The sequence below is a fragment of the Chrysemys picta genome, unplaced genomic scaffold, assembly GCF_011386835.1.
Source record: "Chrysemys picta bellii isolate R12L10 unplaced genomic scaffold, ASM1138683v2 scaf5, whole genome shotgun sequence".
Taxonomy (NCBI): Eukaryota; Metazoa; Chordata; order Testudines; family Emydidae; genus Chrysemys; species Chrysemys picta.
Window position 1 is genome coordinate 16823 of NW_027052712.1, and position 19752 is coordinate 36574.

General features: G+C 37.2%; 1 protein-coding gene across 2 annotated transcripts in view; it reads right to left on the reverse strand.

Moving 5' to 3' along the window:
* The window catches only part of LOC135977635 (ryanodine receptor 2-like), a 36549-nt gene extending 16803 nt beyond the window's left edge, over positions 1–19746 (reverse strand). Inside the window, exons 1-6 of one of the 2 annotated variants that reach the window (XM_065578843.1) lie at positions 19419–19746; positions 17628–17724; positions 9940–10043; positions 9009–9060; positions 8808–8861; positions 8023–8046 (exon numbers count right to left, since the gene is read on the reverse strand). In XM_065578843.1, coding sequence (XP_065434915.1) covers positions 8023–8046; positions 8808–8861; positions 9009–9060; positions 9940–10043; positions 17628–17724; positions 19419–19444 — 357 coding nt within the window. In that variant the 5' untranslated portion in view covers positions 19445–19746. The remainder of the gene's footprint in view (positions 1–8022; positions 8047–8807; positions 8862–9008; positions 9061–9939; positions 10044–17627; positions 17725–19418) is intronic. The other variant, XM_065578844.1, reaches the window with a different exon arrangement.
* Between the last annotated feature and the right edge of the window lie 6 nt (positions 19747–19752).

The window sequence follows — 19752 nt, forward strand, 5'->3', positions numbered from 1 at the left end:
AACAAGGGTGTGGTAAAATTTTAACTTAAAATATTCAAGCAGGAAGGTACTGTAGGGAGCCAGGTGATATTACACATGAGCAGGAACTGACAAGAGTGGAGCTCTGGAATATTATCTACCAACCCAGCATGGCTCTTTGTCTCTTTCTAGTAACTACTTTGCATAGGAAGGTTGGAGTCTACTACTACTGCCTTTGAGCTAATGGAGCTGGCCCGTTAGCTCAAGCAGTTGACACTTGCGCTATTAGATCCAGAGGCTTAGCTTCAAGTCCCAGAGATAGCCAACTAGGAATTTTGTTATAGTTGCAGGAGCTAAGTACCAATAATTCTATAATACTTTATAAAAAGTTATGAACACACTCTGAAAGTCTGAAATAACCGAAACACATAAATGGAAGATTAAAATAGAATAACCCGAGAGAAGACAAAAAGGAAAAGAAACAGTTACTTCCATCTCATTCTGCAATGATCACATCTCCTTTAATTTATCCTCGTGTTATCTGCTTTCCAAGATCTCCTCTACCATACAGCACTAAAGGTCTCCCCCACCTTGTACGGTGGAGCCAAGCCAATGCAGAGAATAAATCCTACTGCAGTGCTTACACAAGCAAAATGTTCATTTATTTCAGGGGTTGCTACGCAGGGGGGTCTTAAAAAAATCTTTATGTTAAACCTTTAAATTTGCTTCACTCTACATTATGTTCTTTGGAGTAAGTCTGTTTTTAATCCTAAATTACACATGTTGAAATATACACAGGGAAAGTAAATGGACTATAACACAGTGCCTACTCAAAGCTTAAAATGTAGGCTTCAGAAGTGTGTGTGTGTGTGTGTATGCATGCATGAGTGAGATAAAATAAACTTTTCCCATTCTGCTTGACAAAAATAATTTAAGTATTGCAATCTCTTGCTGCTGGAAGTCTGGTCCCACCAGATTTAGCTCTTCTTCTTGTTAAAAGTACACTATTGAGATAATACTCAGCTGAGTTGAAACATCTTTTCTACATTGGAGTCCTGCTAGCATTATACAGAATAACATAACACAAAAGGAATTTTTCAAAGCACAGATGACAAAGAATGAGAATGAGGGAGGTAAAAGCAAATTCAGAGACTATCTAATTAGCACCTACAGGCAGGTACATGTATCATTAAAGTACAGTAGATTCATCTTGAAAGTGAACTTCATAGTAAAAATATTCTCGGCAATTATAAAAAATGATGTCCTCCTCTACTTGCAGAGCTCTCTTTTTTATACTTTGTTTAAATTCTTCCCATCTTTGCTCCCCAGAAAGACAAATTATTGGCAACCGCTCCAAGATGTTGAAATCTTGATAGAACTGCGGGGTGAGGGGAATGTCACTAAACATGTAAGTTTCAAAATATTGGTACATGCACTATTTGTGAGTCGGTGACTGCCTCAAACTTTGAAGACGATTCTTTGGGATTTTTAGTTTGATCTAGTGCACTGTATACAGTATAAATGTGGTAGGGTTTTGGGTACTGTACACATATGATTTGTGAACAATTCAATTACCATGACTGAGTGTATGTATATGGCAAAGAAGGACAGAGTTATATGTGTAAAGTGGAGAGAACTCTTCAAGGTTACAAAGACCATTCTTATAAGCTTCTTGGAGCACAACCATGTCTTCCTTTGTATTTTTTGCCACACATGCTGACACTCAACAAATATTAATGATAAAACCAAAACGTGGCTAGTCAAGGCATTTATGCTAAAATGGCTACTTTTACCAGGTGTGCTGAGAATGCCTATGTGCTTGCTTTCCTGGGTCCTAATCTGTGGTAGTTGCCAGGAGATGAGAAGGGAAAAAATGAAAAAGAATATTGGGTCATAGGATAGGAAGAAAATCAGATTGGACTTTCTACTCCTGAATTTTTAAATTTTGCACCTAAAATAGCGGCAGAAAGATAATACTTCTTTTTATATAGTAGAGAAAAGAAAGAGACTACAGTGCCAATTATTGTGTGTTAAAAAGTTATATGTTTTTAAGATGTGTGTTGACAAGCATCAACAAGCAGTACTTTGTGTATTACTAGTGTCATTGGCTCTGTCGATCCTATCCCACAAAAGATGCATTGATAGAAAAAATGTTATATTATATTATATAGTTAGATTTTGAGAAACAGTATGTGATCATGCATTTATAGGTTGTATACGAATGCACCTGAGGGCAGAATTAGGGTGCATAATCAATCAAATCATTAGCATTTCTGGATTTTGAACAATTAAACTGAAAACATTTTTTTGCATAATGTTACATCTATATTTTGAATATATATATATATATATATTTATATATATATATATATATATATATATATATATACACACAATATATATGTGTGTTTGTATAGATACTTGTAATTTAACAAAGAAGACATAATATTAAACAAAATACTATTCTGTGTTCAGTGAGCATTAAAGCAGAGCTAAAAATCTACAGGAACAAATAAATTCAGAGTTAAGACTGCCACTGCACACTTAATTCAGTCCCATTTTGCTGTAATGTCTCCATGTAGACTTGCCTCAACATCTTTATTGCTTTCATTTTGACATTAGCATTGTCATGCCATTGCAACCTCATCCCCATAGATTTAAATTGTTATTGTTTTGTTTCATGTTTCCTGCCTCCATATACTTGTTTGCAATGTTGTAGTAGTGTTATATTTGCAGTGTTGGTCTAATAAGATCACTCAAAACACTCATTCCTATTCAAATAGATAGGAACAGACATGATTACAAGCATGCTCTAAAAAGAAAAGCACTTGCTAGCAAGCTTGCAAAGCTATGTCTTCTCTGTTCCAATATTTTTCTCCTAAAATACTGAAAAGATAAATTCCCTTAAATAACTTATAAAATTATGCATTATTTCAATTAATCTCTTTGTTTACACCGTGGGGGAGAGGGGATGGAGTGACATCTTTGAAATAGTTGCAAATTATGTTTTTTGCAGCTGTATTATTAAAACAGTCCATTAAAAGATTTTTACAATCCAAGTTGAGAACCTATTTAGCAGATCTGGCTCTGCGGTAATTTGAAATGGTTAATATCTTAATCGCTCCTTCCAAGCTGGGGAAACGGAAAACACTCAGAAAGTTGGGATATGCTCAGTAAGATAATTACGTAACTATTCTGTTAAAAATAATCAGGGGACAAATAAGGAAGTTACCAAACTCATCACTTGATTAGCGTGGCATGTTTGTTTGCATCATCACGGAGGGGCAATTTTTTCCTCTTTTCTTTGACCACTGAGGGCCTAGCGAGAACCAGTTTTGTTCCTTTGTGCTGCAGCAGTGGAAGTCCATAGGATTCGAGAGCCCATATAGAAGGTTTGAACCACCAATGCCCCGTGCAGCCCAGCTTCACAGGGGATCACTCCATGTCCCCTCACTCAGTGGCATGAGGTAGTCAGGAGTGGTGAATTGTGCATATTCACTATCTGTTGCTCCCCATGCAGCAGACAAACAGCAACAATAGGCCTCAATATCAGCTTTGGAGTAGCTCCACTAATGTTGTCTAGCCTATGACAAAGAGATCTCTTCCCCTAGTACTCCTTCCCCCACCATTATTCAAGCATGTTGCTAGGGTTTGGGGATTAGGCCATGACAGAGTAAAACTATTGGTCTTTTTTGTCAGCTTGATCTTGCATTTGTTATACAGGCAAAATATCCATTGGCTTCAGGAGTTTTTTCTAAGTGCCAGTATGCAATATGGAGTCCTTCATTTAGAACAACTTAAGGATTAAACTGTGCATAAAGCTATGCAACAAACGTATCCATTTTTCACTTCAAAAATTTTTCATGCAGACTCAGAATGCTAAATTCTGCATTATCCCTTTGACTGTAATAGGAGATGTGAACATTTAGTAGCAGATTTTTGGCTCTAGATTTATATAGGATTTGTAGGGTGACATTTCACCATTTCTGTCAGTGAACACAACTTTGCTCAGAAATTCAAATCTCTTGCAACAAATTACAAATTTGCCACACTATTTTTTCTTTAAGGAAAATTGGTTGTTTTCACAGATCCATTTAACTCTAGAATTTGGTAGAGAGAGGTCCATCAGGAAAAACCCTTGAAACAGCTAAACACAGAGGGGAATCTTGAGCTGGAATTTGTGTTATGTTGATATTAGTTTCTCTGTTGATAAAGTCAAGTCCCCAGGATGGGGTGAGAATGTGTGTAAAACTGATGAATAAATCACTGAACCAGAAAGAGAGATTTTAGAAAAATAAAATTGAATAGATAATAAAAGTGACAACTGGGGATGTCTAAGTACCTTTAATTTCTATATACAAAGCCTCTGGCAAGAAATCAAATTCAATGTGTGTATCATTTTAATGAGACGAATCTTGGTTACATAAAATAAATTTGAGAGAGAACATCTTTTTAAATATGCCATACACAAGTCTCAGGATAATGTCTCCTTCAACTATCATGATAATCAACAAGGGAAACAAATTTTCCTCCAGATATGCATACTGGGCTCACACTGAAGTAGATGGAAGTTCATCATGCAACATGGGAAGGCAGAATTTGGCTATTAGTTCCCCACCTTTTTGCAGCTTTTAACAAGGCAAGTTTTCTGCATCTTGCTCTGTTGGCCAAAAATCACCAACATTCTATTAACTAATTGTCAGAAACAATTTGAATTATTTTTGACTTCATTTTGCTCTTTAAAAAATAAATTAAAAACTCTTCAAACGAGCCAAGCAACTGTTGTTTTGTAATGCAGGTCTAATAGGCTACTCAAAAATCTTCAACTTACCAACTAAGGACCAAATGTTGACAAAAGTGTCCTCTGAAATTGTGCCTGCAACAATGCAAGAAAACAGTATTTGCACATGCAAACAGGGTAACTGAGCAGTTAACCACCCTGTTTGATTGTGCAAATGCACATTTTGTTCTTAACATATGTATCTAACTTTCTGCAGGTTCAGTTTTAGAGATTATTTTTGGAAATTTGGTAGTAACTATTAAATATGTAAAAATGACACTGTTTTTTCATTTTTTTCATTTTGATTTATATTTTAAAATAGGAAGGCAGTTCCATGTTAGGTTTGGAAAACACAACTATTGTGCCTCTAATCCTGAGCTGTTCCGGAGACTAATATGTATCATAGAATCATAGAAGATTAGGGTTGGAAGAGACCTCAGGAGGTCATCTAGTCCAACCACCTGCTCAAAGCAGGACCAACCCCAACTAAATCAAGTCATTAAGTCAGCACAGCCCCTGTGTTCAGAGAATTCTCTGATAGCTTTATCTATGCCCTTTAAGGAACCTTTACTCCTCTGGAGCAGGGGAACAGAATGTGTCCTCATATCCTCCAAGGATAACTTTTGCCTAAGCTTTCCCACTGAGGTCTGGAAGTGATAGAGGAGCAATTTCAGACTTGTATTCATGTCCCTCATAACTGGTGAAAGCCAATAACAAATACTGATTTAAATGTTTAACATATCTCTAAGAAATGGTTCTCACTAGATGTCCGTGATTCTCGGGTTTCCTCTCATTGCTCTGACAGAACCTGAGTTTCTTGACTTTCAGGACACAAGGTACAGCCACTCTATTTACATAAACTATTCCAAAGGACCACAATATTGATGATCTCTAAAGAGCTGGATCCTAAGCTGAGAGTCTCACTGAATTATTAGATGTTATTAAACAATATAAGTTTCAGTATATGTGCCCAGCAATGTGCACATTGCGAAATGTGATGTGCACATTGCGAAATCTAATAGCTGAGTGGTGCCATCTTTTACTCTTCTTCCCTTTTCTCCTCTTCCCAGATTCAACTGATTTATTTTACGAAGTGGAACTGTGTTTTTGATCCTCCATTTGCACCCTGACCCTATCCATATTAATAGCACTAACGTATAACATGCTTGGTGAAGACCAGTTTGTATTCAGTTCAGTGAGGCACTTTGATTGGAAGCACTTTTTATCAAATAGAAGAATCAAGGACTCCACAGAGTTATTTCTATATCTTTATAACTGGGTAGTTAGTGATCTTAGAGACAAACAGCAAGGAGGAAAAAATAATCTTACTAATGAAAAATAAATACCAGGGGAGCAAATGCATGAGGTCTGTACCCCAATATTGCACTAGGGTGCAGACAGGCACATAATAAGGCCTGAACATCATTACTGTGGGTTTATATTCTGATTTGTGTGCTGCTCACACAGAGGCCCCAATATGGATTATTCATGCCAAAAAGCAAGAGTAAACTGCACAGGACATGGGCTCACCATGTTCCTTTACTTAAAGCCCTGTCTAAGAATGACCATTCTGAGGTTCTGATTGTGAAGGAATTGCAGAAAGTTGAACATCATACACATTGGACTGTCACTATTGTTTAGACCCACAGAACATGGAATAAGTGAACAGCATTCAACATTGGGAATCTAAACAGACAATTGTATTCCTGAAGCCTTAACATTTTCTCCTGTCCTGCAGGAAAGGAGTGTGGGTTTTTAGAATGTATTGTTTCCTTGCTTGTGTGGGTTTGTGTCATGCATGTTGTATGTGTATCAACTGCACCTGCTTCCACACAATGTTTTTTGTGTATTAGTTTCCTAGGCTTTTTTAATGCTTCATTTATTGGTGATTAGAAAAAGACCTTGCAGACTTGTGGGAGGAAGAAATGCAGCTCATCATGGAGTATATTTTATCTGTCAGCACCTATGAATAAACCTTCATGTATCAGCAGCTGCACAAAAACCTCCCTCTTTTGTAAGATAAAATCTGATAGAAAAACATAACTCCTGATGGAGCAAGTTGTATGTGCTCTTAGTCCCATCATGTGGCTTGGGCCTGTTGCCAGGAGCCCAACCATCAGTCATGTGCATTCCTAGTCCCAATCAACCATCAGGTTTGTATGCACCGTGCATAAACTTGCAGTTATCAGGAGAACAGCAATTAAAAATGGCCCTAAATCCAACACTCAAACTACCTCTTGCACTAGATCTATTCTGGGCACACCAATCTAGCAAGTTTTTTGTAGACAGACAATATTTTTTTTTAAAATAGATATCAGTCAACAATGGAAAGTAAGACTGACAAGCAAAAACTTCAGCTGGATCTGAAATTCAAAGGCTTCCGTTAAAAATGTATGAAGAGAAACCACACAAAGCTTATGTAGGAAATTCAATGGGCATAAAAACTAACTCTGTGAAGTTGCACACCACCTGGCTACATGCTTTTTGAGAGAAACAGAAATAAATGCCCCATTTTAAGCCCATTTTAGATTCCAACCCTAACTATAGAGTTTCTACCTGGTGCCCCCTAATGAAGGCTGAAGATAATAACAACCAACCATTTTCATTGAACATGTTACAAATATTTTAGATTAAATGACCAACGGTCACTTAATCTACAATTCTATATTTAGATCTTTAAATTAGTGGAAGACTTTGGAAAGAGTGTCAATCTACTCCAAAGAATTTAAATTGCAGAAAAGGTAACACACTTGATATTAGGCTGTGAAGAACACTGGAACTACGACTTTGTTGGATGGATCAGCAGCATGTTCCTGGATTAATATGGTGCCACACAAAGTTGGCTTGTTAAAAGAAAGCAAAAGTACGACTGTATTCCCTTCCGATCTGAAGAAGAACAGTTTCAACTATAGAAATGAAAGAGTGATAACTGGCATTTCTTGGAATAAGGCCAGTAATCATTTTTTTAAAAGTACCATTGGCAAGAATATTAAGATAATATGAAAAAATAAAAAAATAAGTCAAAGGTTATTCCATTTTCACTAGAAGGGAAAAATGTTTTTGTATTTAATGGGGTCAAAAAGTTTCATATTATTAATCCTTGGAGTTTTAAGACGAATACATTTTTGTTCAGATGAAGGGTACTGTGAAGATAAATTATGCAAAAGCTGAAAATAGTTAGAAATATTTTAAAGACCCTTTATATGAACTTATCCAAGATGTTGGGTCTAAAAGCTAAAAGTCACAAAATTAGACCCAGACAAATACACACATTTTTTTTTTACCTTGCTGCGTTGCGATCCTGTGACCTTAAGAAAGGGTGAGGACAAGAAGTGAAATAGCAATAAGAAAAAATATCCAGAAATATTTTGCAGATAAGTGACTGATCAAACACATATGTAGATCTCCTGTCTCTCATTTCTGTGCTTTAGTCACAAGACCCTGTGCCCCCTCATATAGCGATCACTATTACAAAGTCAACATTAATCTACAGTAAATGTAGAGTAGTGTCTGAGTTACTGCAGTTATTTCCTATTCTAAACATCAGAAATAATGTGCTAACTGTGGATAAATATTGACCTTTTCTTAACAGTCATTGCTCTATAAACAGAGATGCAAATAATTGATTAATTACTGCTACTGTATATACAATGTTATTGCAATAAACACTATTCTTTCAATATTTCTTACCCATACAAACTCAGTCACCATTGGAAATCTTATCAGTCTGTTCTCATCAGATTTTCAGAATGATTTGAGGTTCAGGATAGCAATTGAACTGTTATATGTTTGTCCAAACTGACTCTTTTAAGGTTCACTCATCAATTTTATATATAAGTGTGTGTGCATGTATATATATATATATATATATAATTATGTAACACTATATTTTCTCTCTGTTTTACTACTATGAATCTGATTACTCATATTTGTCAATCCAGCTTCTGACATGCAGTTCATTTACATAAGTTGCAGGAAGCCATGAAGCAAGAAACATAAATGTCAGTTAGAAGCTATGGAATAATGTATAATATGAAACAAGAAACCAAAAAGAGGACTTCAAACTTACTTCAAAACTCTTCACTTCTTCTTCACCATCATCATCCTCTTCATCATGACAACTCTGAGACCATGTAAAAACAAAACATTCACAAATAAAGTTTGCTTTAAAAAAAAAACATGGCCCCAGCTCGATATACACCAAAACTCTTTCAATCTCCCTTACATTCTCTTATTAAAAGGTAAATGCAAAAGATGGGGAAAAAGTTACCTTTGCCATAATGTCAGCATATGCCATATACAAGTAATCTTCCTCCAGTTTGCTAGGGAATAGAAGGGGAGAAACACTGTAACCATTAATGTAATACAGCATCTCCATAAACAATTGAAACCCTCAACTATTCAGAAGAGGACCAGAAAATTGAACATTTTAAATAATTCTAGTTTCCAACAGCACACCTTTTAAATAGGATGTCCTGAATTTTGTTTTTAACCTCCTTTAATTTTTTTATAAGGGTATTTCTGTTCCCCTATTAATTCTAAGGGTCTTTTCAGGAAGGGAAGAAACTAATAAACTAATACAGGCTGAACAGTGAAATTGACTACACACATAGAGCTGAACAAAGTGAAAATAGATTTTTTTTCTATCTTCTTTCAGTTGTAGGATTGTTAGGGGTTACTTCTAATCCAGCATTTTCAGATAACACAATTTTCAAGATATGCATCCGAAGAAGTGGGCTGTAGCCCACGAAAGCTTATGCTCTAATAAATTTGTTAGTCTCTAAGGTGCCACAAGTACTCCTGTTGTTTTTGCGGATACAGACTAACACGGCTGCTACTCTGAAACAATTTTCAAGCTGTGGGTGTCCCTTTCAATGTGGAATACGGACATTACTAAGGACACCACGGGACAGATTTTCAACAGCAACCATAAACGAGGCATTGACGTTTGTAGGCAGATCTGTTTGCTGCAGAAAATTCCATGTACCTGCTTCTCAATTATGGTAAGGCCCCTCTATGCCACTCTGCCAATGTAATTAAGAATCAGGCCCTACATGTGCAGGTACATGCAAATTGGTTAGTGCTTGCTTAGCTACACTATTTGCATATGTGACATATTGCATGGCAAACCGTTGCAATTTAAAAAATGGAAGCAGCTAGACAATTTGCAGAAATTTTACAGCCCCTCCCACCAACCTTACCATTTTTCAGTTAAGGCTGTTCGACTGAAAAGCAGAATAAGCTGATGCAGCGGATCAACTCTTTTAATGCCTTCATCCTCCTCTGGTGGCTCCTCTCCAGGTTTCTGTGGGGAAAGAAAATTGGAATAGAAAAAAATATATGCATTCTACGTTATTTGTTGTGAAATCTGTCAGACTGTGAAACTTGCATTAGATATACTATAGTAATACATATCATTTGGGCTCTTTGAATTTCCTAGATAACGAGGATTTAGCAGTCTAGCTCCACGGAGTACCTTTGGGAACAGGTAGGCTAGAATCCTGAACACACTCAAACCATTAAAATTTACCCTGAATCACCCCATTCCTCATAATAGCTACCCCCCCCTCTTCCCTGGATACCGTCCCAACCCTACCACTACTGTCATCAGGATTAAGTTGGGGGGATAGCCTGAACACAGTATGGGCTACCACCTTAAGGCTGACAAGGCACTAACTATCTGCTCCTACCTTACTGTAACAGCCTGCCCCAGCAGAGTGAAGAATTCTTCCCTGCTCCTACTACTTTATGGTGCCTATTGTGACCTGCCAACCATGCTGCTTCTTGCTCCCTAAAGAGCCTGATGCATTGTGCGGTGGGGGAGGGGCTGTAACCCAAACTTGCAGTCCTCCTCATCATTTTAAGATGGGGGATTTCATGTCTACCAATAACAGTGTTAAAGTTGGCAAGGGTGGATCCTTTGGACAGTCCGCATTTTTACTGTTAATGTAGATTTTTTTTCTTCTCACTTTAAAGCTCTACATTTGCCCAAGTTTTTCCATACTTAGAAAAGAGCATCTTTGCTTGGTTGGGTAATTTTTAATTTTAGGTTTACAATCCTCTAGTTAGGGCTGACTTTTCTTTTTACAATGATTTATAAAGTGGCAGTTGACAGAGCACCCCCTAAAGGTTTGGATTTGAAAGTATCTTCAAAGCATTATTTTAACCTCGTCTTATGAGCCCCCATGAATTAGTAGAAAGCCAACTTTCATATGACAGCATAATACTTCAGATAGTTTCAGGCCTTGGCTACACTTACCCGCTAGTTCGGCGGCTGGCAATCGAACTTCTGGGTTCGACTTATCGCGTCTAGTCTGGACGCGATAAGTCGAACCCGGAAGTGCTCGCCGTCGACTGCGGTACTCCAGCTCGGCGAGAGGAGTACCGCGGAGTCGATGGGGGAGCCTGCCTGCCGAGTGTGGACCAAGGTAAGTTCGAACTAAGGTACTTCGAACTTCAGCTACGTTATTCACGTAGCTGAAGTTGCGTACCTTAGTTCGAATTAGGGGGGTAGTGTAGACCTGGCCTCAGTCTGCAAACCAGGGGTCCCCAAAACTGTACTATGTTGACCATCAATGTTCCAGAGAACACGTGGTGGTGGTTCCAGGAGAACTGCCTAAGCATGTGGTGCTGGCTCCTCCTCATTTCCACCTGCCCAAATACATTAAAATACAGATAAAAATATGCCCAATGCATAGCTGAGATTAATATTCCATGTCAACAATTGTTGTCACAGGCGTGTTATTTGATCACAATAGGAGGGGGTTGGCCACATGACAATTGCAAGGAGATTAGGTATTCAAAAGTCTTGTTAATAAGTGGCACACATTATGAAAAAGTTTGGGAATCCCTGCTTTAAACATCAGGAAAGAAACCCTCAGGGAAAATACACTGGAACCCTATTGTACTCTGAGATAGACATGTGCAACTCCCAATGAAGTCAAAGAGAGGTGAGTAGCACATTGGGGCAGAACACAGCAAATTCTATTTTAAACAACTTTGATTATATATGAGCACTTTCACATTTCCCTTCCTTTGGTCTTTATTATTGAGGGTATCTGCTGATATTTAATCTACTCCTGAGATTAATAAGAATTTATGTACCGTAATTCTTTTTTGAACTCCATTATACTTTTGGCTTTTACAACATCCCCTGGCAATGAGTTCCATAGGCTGACTGTACACTGTGTGAAGAAGTACTTCTTTTTGTTTATTTTAAACCTGCTGCTTATTAATTTCATTGGGTTACCCCGGTTCTTGTGTAATGTGAAGTAGTAAATAACACTTCCTTATTCACTTTCTCCACATCATTCATGATTTTATAGATATCTATCATATCCACCCTTAGTTGTGTCTCTTTTCAAGCTGTTTACTCTCTCCTCATACAGAAGCAGTTTCATATCCTCAAACATTTTTATTGCCCTTTTCTGTACCTTTTTCAATTCTAGTATCTTTTTTGAGATGGGGCAACCAGAACTGCACACATATTCAAGGTGTAGATTTATATAATGGCATTATCATATCATATGATTTTGATATTTTCTGTCTTATTATCTCTTTCCTAATGGTTTCAAATCCTTATTCCTTAGATGAATGTATAATCCTCTCTTTCTGACTGTGAAGCATGAATTCAGGTGGGGAATAAGGAACAGTAACCATTCTTATTTTTAAAACAAAACAATCCAGTTTTAAAATCTTTTTAGTCACAAAGTGTAAGGAAGAGAGACACAGAACACACAGGATACATAAGGAATTTAAATGTAATTAGAAAGTATTTCAAAGTTACTCACAAGGAATCAGTTGTTCACTTTTAACTTTTCAAAGAAAATAGGGACTTTCCCATACTTACAAATTAATGCAGAAATTACCTATGAAGAATTTCAGCAAGAGGCTTAAGGATCACTTGAGATCACTTAAGACCTCAAAATAGGTGCTGGTCGTACACACAAAGGTGAATTTCACTCAGAGAGCGATTGCCCTCACATAATAATATAGTGAGACACTAGTAGCTATATTTTCTATAACTTTATTGAAAAGATAAGCATGCAGGATAAGTCTTCACTTCACTGAATTGCTTTTAAAAAAAGAGTAAATTTTGTAAATTCCCACAGATAATTCTATTTTTCTAAAAGGAAAAGTGATGTAAGATCTAAACTCCTTTGTGAATTTCTTCCTGAAGACCTTACTCAGGCAAAACACCAAATGACTTTCCATTGTAAGGACTAAGGGTTAAATCACCCTGTCAGGAAAAGGCAGCTAAGCCTGAAAAAGGACACCATATTAAATCCACAAACAACAATTCTCAATTTTCACTCCAAGAATCTCAAAGTACTTAAGCACATTCATAAATGTATCCACTGCTTCTTTGTCATCCTCATTATTCCTGTTTTACAGATGAGGAAACTGAAATATTAAAAGATTCTGGGTCAGATGATCTGATCTGCTCCAGTCTCTTTGCAAAGGAGCTGGAAAGCCAGCTTTGAGGGCTAGCTGTGGATTTCATACTCATATGGCACCGAGATGGCTTCTAGGCTATCCACTTCTAGCCCTTCTGGTATAGAGGTTGTGGCTAGAGCGCTGCTGCAATTCCTGCTATCCCTAGCTAGTGTACCAGGTCCTTTGGGCAATAGCTAGCAGGTGTAGTTTAGAGCAGATCTAATACTGCTCTGAATTGTGTGAGTGATTGGATCAGTATTGAACTGGGCCAATTATCAGAGAGCTACAAATGGCTCATTCACCCCCTCCCTCTCCATTCAGCTGTACCGAATATTTACTGGATGAAGCTGTGGGCTTGGCTCCTGTCAGATATGGCAGTGCCTGTCTCATAAAGCCTTTAAATTAGCCCATTTTCAGGGAAATAAGTCACCATTGTTATTACCCAGGACCAGGAGTGTGCACAAACATTTAGGAATACAAGTCAGTGCTTACAACAGATAATTATGTCTGAATAATGCAAATTATAATTGCAGTCATATTTGATCATCATAGCGGGCCCTCCATGGGCTCTTTATTCTCTTTAATTAAGTGACAACTTTCTATAACCCATGATTTCATCATCCAAAACACTTGCCTAACGTTATAAAAACTGATCAAGCTAAAGAGTGGAAGTTGTGTTAATTTTTTAATCCACGATATTGGATTTCAAAGGTCTACTTCAAATTAAATGTAGGAATCAATTTGCCAATGACTGTGTTAAATGGAATTCATTGCGTTAGTATACTTTAGCATGGCAATGAGAACAAGTGGGTTTTCTGGTGTTTCTGGAATGCAGGGGTTCTTAATTTTCAATTTATTAATTAATAAAATTTTGATTTACATTTATTTAAATGTAAAATTCACTACCTGAACAAACTTAACAAAAGTGGGCAAAACAAAGGCTCAGGGAATTATTTTGGGGGAGTTCTATGGCCAGTGCTATAGAGGAGGTCAGACTAGATGATCACAGTGGTCCCTTCTGGCTTTGGAATGTATGAATCTATAAAAAAATTAATTGGGAACATTTTTAATTATAGTGTTTCTAAATATTGAAGTGCCACACAATAGTAGTTGAGTTACACTAACATTAATTGATTCAGTATCATTCCTGTTAAATAACTGCACTCAGTAATAGTTTCTCAACATAGTTTACTGCCAGAAGTCATATTATATCAAGTGTATCCATATGAACTCAGGTGCATATATAATCTCTGTCTTTTTATTAAATATAGGAACAGTGTTTTTTGTAACAGAACATTAAAAAAAGGAAGGCATGGTAAGCCATCTGATTTAATTTCAGATAAACCCCCATTATTGTAGAGCACCATAGTCAAAACGTTAAAAATAGATTAAAAATCTCAATTTATTTTGGTGATACTTTTCAATAAAAGTAAACTTTTCCATGCTACAGCGTGACCCTGGTGAGAGACTTCAGGCTGAAACCAACATTGTCCTTCTCTTTGTGAAGGGAGTGGCACCCTGAAATGTATTGATGCTGGTATCATCACCTCATACATTGAAATGTGACAATGTTGAAACATTCCCAAGAGGAGAAAATGCAATTGTGGCAGAAACCCACCAAATTGTCTTTTCAATGTACCAGACTTGGCAGGGCTGTGCTTTCCTTTTGGGTTTAGCATGTCAGACTGAAATAATCACACTTTGAATAGCAAAATGTTGGCCCATAGGTGGAATTTTGAGAAGCCAGGGAATAAGGGGTAGGAAAAGGTGAATTCCATTTCTATTATTGGAGGAAAGGACAAATAAAATAGAAATAATTATTTCCTTTCATGAGAAATTTTCCAGATTACTTTGGTTTTTATAGCAAGTGTCGGACACCCTTGGCTGTCCTTCTGCATGTGAACAGGGTGCTTGACCCTGCAAGGAGCTTCTAAGATTGGGAGACTGTGTTGTAATCTACGGTGCTAACTTCAACAGTTCCTTCCTCCTCCTACACCAGCCATCAGAACGGAGCTGGCATGGAGGGAATGCATGCTGCCCTCTATTAAAGAGCACTACAGCAGCCAATCTGCTTTGTGTTCCCCAAAAGGCATACTGTTGTGAGACTTCTAGCCATCTGCTGGTACAGAGTTTATTTTGATCTTCCCAGAACATACATACACATCATGCTGAGATGAGGAGGAAAGGTGACTAGATAGTGAAGAGAGAGCCCTTCATGTTATTTTAAGTTAGTTACTGTACCAGATGTTTGCATGCACACCCACACCCTGCTGCCACAAAATTGTCACTTCTTGCAATTTTGGGGAATGCCTCTGGGGTCACAAAGTAGTTCTGACAGCCAGGGTCAGTGTAAAGACTTTCTATTATATTTTGGTTAATTCATCTATGAACATTTTGTGTTTCCTTTTTGAAAGCCCTTACAGTTACTTTTTATTTTCCCCTTCTTTTCTCGAGGCCACTGAGCCCTGCTTTTTTAATTTTTGAAGATACATGAGGGTGAATATCATAGAAATAAACTCATACATGAAATAAATATCATGAGGGTGTGTCTATTTCTGGTCTCTCTCTCGGTCAATGTATGAATGGTGCAGCAGGAGTCCCCCACTCCGGCCAAGAATATGAGCTTCTGTGTGCCCTCCAAGATGCAAGGTTAGTTGCACGTAAGTGGATTCTAGTTTTAAAGATTTTGCAGGAACAGTGGATGTCAGCACACAGCATGTTCAGTAGTTCAGAAGTTGAGCAGTCTGAAATTAGGCTGTGTGTATTGCTATAAACAACTATAATAATTTATCCATTGTTTACTTCCAAAGATCAGGAACAATTCTTGAAGTGTTCTTGTTAGAGGTTTCTATTTGTAAACATTTTAAAGAGGCACTAGCTGCTATTAAATGCATTACCCTCTTAGTGTGTGTGAATTTATTAAGTTATATCTGCAATAAAAAGATTTTTTTTTTAAATGAACTCTTCTGTGCTCTCATCTGTCTAGGGGATATAACTAACAGCATGAGGCCAAAATAGACAGTGAAGTCACATAACACTATACACACAAGGGAGAAAAAGCCCAACATTATGCATAGGTGGAGGAAGCAAGGACCAGTTATGCATGGAGAAGGGTCTAATTATGCTCTAATCACTGACATCTTCTGCTCTTCAGTTTATGTCATTTTCCAACTTCTCATAACCCCACCAGATCCTACCATTTAAAAAATAGGGAAAGAGAAATGCCGGACATTAAAGTGTTAAATTTGTTATACTTGAGCACATAATGTTATATAAGCGTTTAGACTCTGAGTAGACTGGCTGTCTAATCCTCACAAAATCATAGTTAATCACGTAATAAATTAAAGCTTTTTGTTGGGTTAATATCTTAATATATGCTTCTATTCATTTCTCTTTACAACAATGTTTCTACAATATTCTGTTTCTCAAATTCTAGATGATCTTCAGAAATCTTCAGAATTGCTCAAAGCTATTAAAGACAGTATCTATAGAAATCATTATGAAAATATGCTTTTCAACTGTATGTTATCTTTTGACTACATTACAAAAAATGAAGAAATTTAATTTGTTATAATAAAGTTGCTGAAAGCTAGATTCTGAATTGATTATTTTTAAATAGCCTGTTGTAAACAATTATTGTAGACAGGCACAAACACTGTTAAATATTTTCTTGTTTTTATAACCGCTGTCCAGTGAATCGAATTCTAATCCAATCAGGAAAATTGTATTTTACGCTGACAATGTAATGCATTGCACAAAAAGGGATCTACAGATGACTTCAACAAAACTAACTGGTTTTTAAAACTTAGGCAAAAAACAATTATCCTGCCTCCTAATAGTAGAAATCCCGTTGACATTTTGTCAATTTATTGATCATATTCCCTCTTCTGTTTCAATCTTTGTCTGCTTCAAAACAGTTCACAGTCTCTCTCTCTCAGCATAAACTCAAAACAGTTAAAATCAAATTAAACATTTTGTTTTTTAATAATAGCAGCCCAGTTTTCCACCCCTACCTTTGTGTATGGAGGGGACCCTTCACAAAATGCTAAGACTCATACGTGACTTCAGTGTGCACTGAACTGGGCCCGCAGTGTGAAAGGTGGGGCTGAGCCATCTCCTCAGGACTCGTGCCCTTCACCCAGGCCCTACGGAGTGGGAGAAGGCTCAGCAGTGGACAAGAACACAGAGCCTATTTGCCAATGGCTCTCAGGATCTGACGGGTTTGGAGTAGGAACCATGGCATTTTCTGCAGGGCTCAAGCTCTACCTCCCTAATAGATTTCCTCCCCCTACGCAACTTCTGCAGGTGCTCCTAAGGGAAGGTCTTGTCGGGGCCAATACTAATACCCTGGTTTTATATTTTGTTCTTTTTCCTTAAATACCTGTCTGTTCATTATATATGATTATCAATAAATATAATCTACAATCCCATTATCCCTGCACCCAGAACATACCGCTAAATCTTCTATCAGTTTATCTTCAAAGTAATGCTCTTCTGTTTCAATCCAAGACTTTTCATAACCTTGAAGAAAGAGATTGACAGCTCGATGCCTAAAAAGAGAATATTTAAAACAAAACTATTAATCTATAAAAAGAAGATTTACTCAATATACATTCATTTTATTCAGAGAATTTTGCAGCTATTACAACAACCACTTGCACAGGGGAGCAATATTTCCTGGTAAGACCTGTCAAAAAATATCCATTTGTTTAATTAAGTCTGCCCTAGAATTTTCACTGATGTCCCCTATTCAAAAGTGTCTGGCATTAAAAACATCTATGCAAACTAGTGTCAGAGTTTAATAAATTATTCCAAGATCTAATCATTCAAGTATCTTTTGAAGCAATTAAAAATAGTAAGAGAGAACTACAATCCATTCAATGATGATGATCTTGTGGGATTACATTAGTGTGTTTCATCTTGACTGTAAAATTTTCATTTAACACTATACTGCTGGGACCACAGCCATGGATGCCTTTTTGTTTGGACTGATGGCCAAGTAATTGTATTTTTCATTTTCATGATTAAATTTGCATATTCAAAATCATAAATTAATTTATTTCAAAATAAGTAAAATTAAATCAATGCAGAGTAAAGTGAATTTAGGACCATGTTTTTATTTCAGAGATACCTGCAAGATAATAAGCAAAAACAAACTTTTCACATTTATAATTGAATCAGTGGAGTACACCTCAATAGAATAATCTTATGAATCCTCATTCATTTCATCAATCATTTTCAAATGTTTGGGGTGAATGAAGAGTGAAACAGAATTAATAAAAATATACAACTCCAATAGGCATATATGCAGAAACACATTGAACCACTTTTAAAAAGTAAGAATAACTAGTGGCAAAGGTGTCTCAATCCCTATATATAGCAGTAGTTTCCTTTTAGAAGCAGGTACATAAGGCCAAAATCAATCCAATGTGATAGCCCAAACCACTGACACCTTCCCTGGGGCAGAATCACAGACTCAGCCTCGGCAATTGTCATGGCTTTTGTGCTTGATACAGAATTCCCTTTTCCTGACTGAGCTTGGCAACAGGCCAAATGATCTCTTGGAGAGAGTAGCATGTTGTACAATGGACCCACACATTCTAGCAATACTTTTTGCTGGACTGGGCCAAACAGCAAAGTGTCTAGGGGCAAATCCAGCCCCTTCCTCCACAGCCACTGAGATTTCTCGGGTCGTAGATTCTGTACTTCTGCTTCACAAGGAGGAGCAGGGACACCTTGTGCAGCCTGGAGGAGCAGGATGCAGAGGGAAGGCATGTAGAGAGCGTCCAGGGTGGAATTATGGGAAGATTAGGATTCATTACTATTTGAATAATCCCAGCCCTCTGTCCTGTGACAAGTGTGCACCTAATAATTACTGTTGCCCCACAGCTGATTCATGGCCTGAGAGGAGATTTACTTCCCCTCATGATCATGTAGTGGTTTCTGGGGTGCACAATCCTGTGTTTGGGCCATGAGCTCGAGCACTGCATTTGGATATAAATGCAGACCAATAGAAAAGAAAATTTATACCAAGAAGAACGTAACAGAAGGGTTTACTGAGAAGAGAAAATGCCATGATCAGCTTTTTTCACTTAGCACTTTTAGCACCTCTTTTCAAAAGACAGACGATAAGAATGTAATAAATCATTGTACATTTTCATTTCGGAGATAAAAACAGAAAACAACATTATAGAACCTTGGTATGTGTATTTCCTTCGTTTGACGCTCGCCACATCATTCTTACCTTGGCAGATTATATAATGGAGCCATTCTAAAGCAGGCCACTACTGCTCTTTTTCTCTGTTTGGACAACAGTTTGTGCCACACTGCCTTTTTGGACCTCTGAGGATGCTCAACCTGGTAGACAAATTACACAATGAAAAATAAACAATGTGTCTTTTCCTTGACTGACTTTTAATAAAAAACTAACCGGGGCACAGTCAGAGAACAGATAACAGAAAGTAACTAGCAAAAATATTTTCTACACATTATTCAAGTGACCAAATATTATGTGACCCGCATGATTTTCCTCCTTCACTTTTACCCTAACCCTAGGCCATTTGAACTAGAGATTAGTA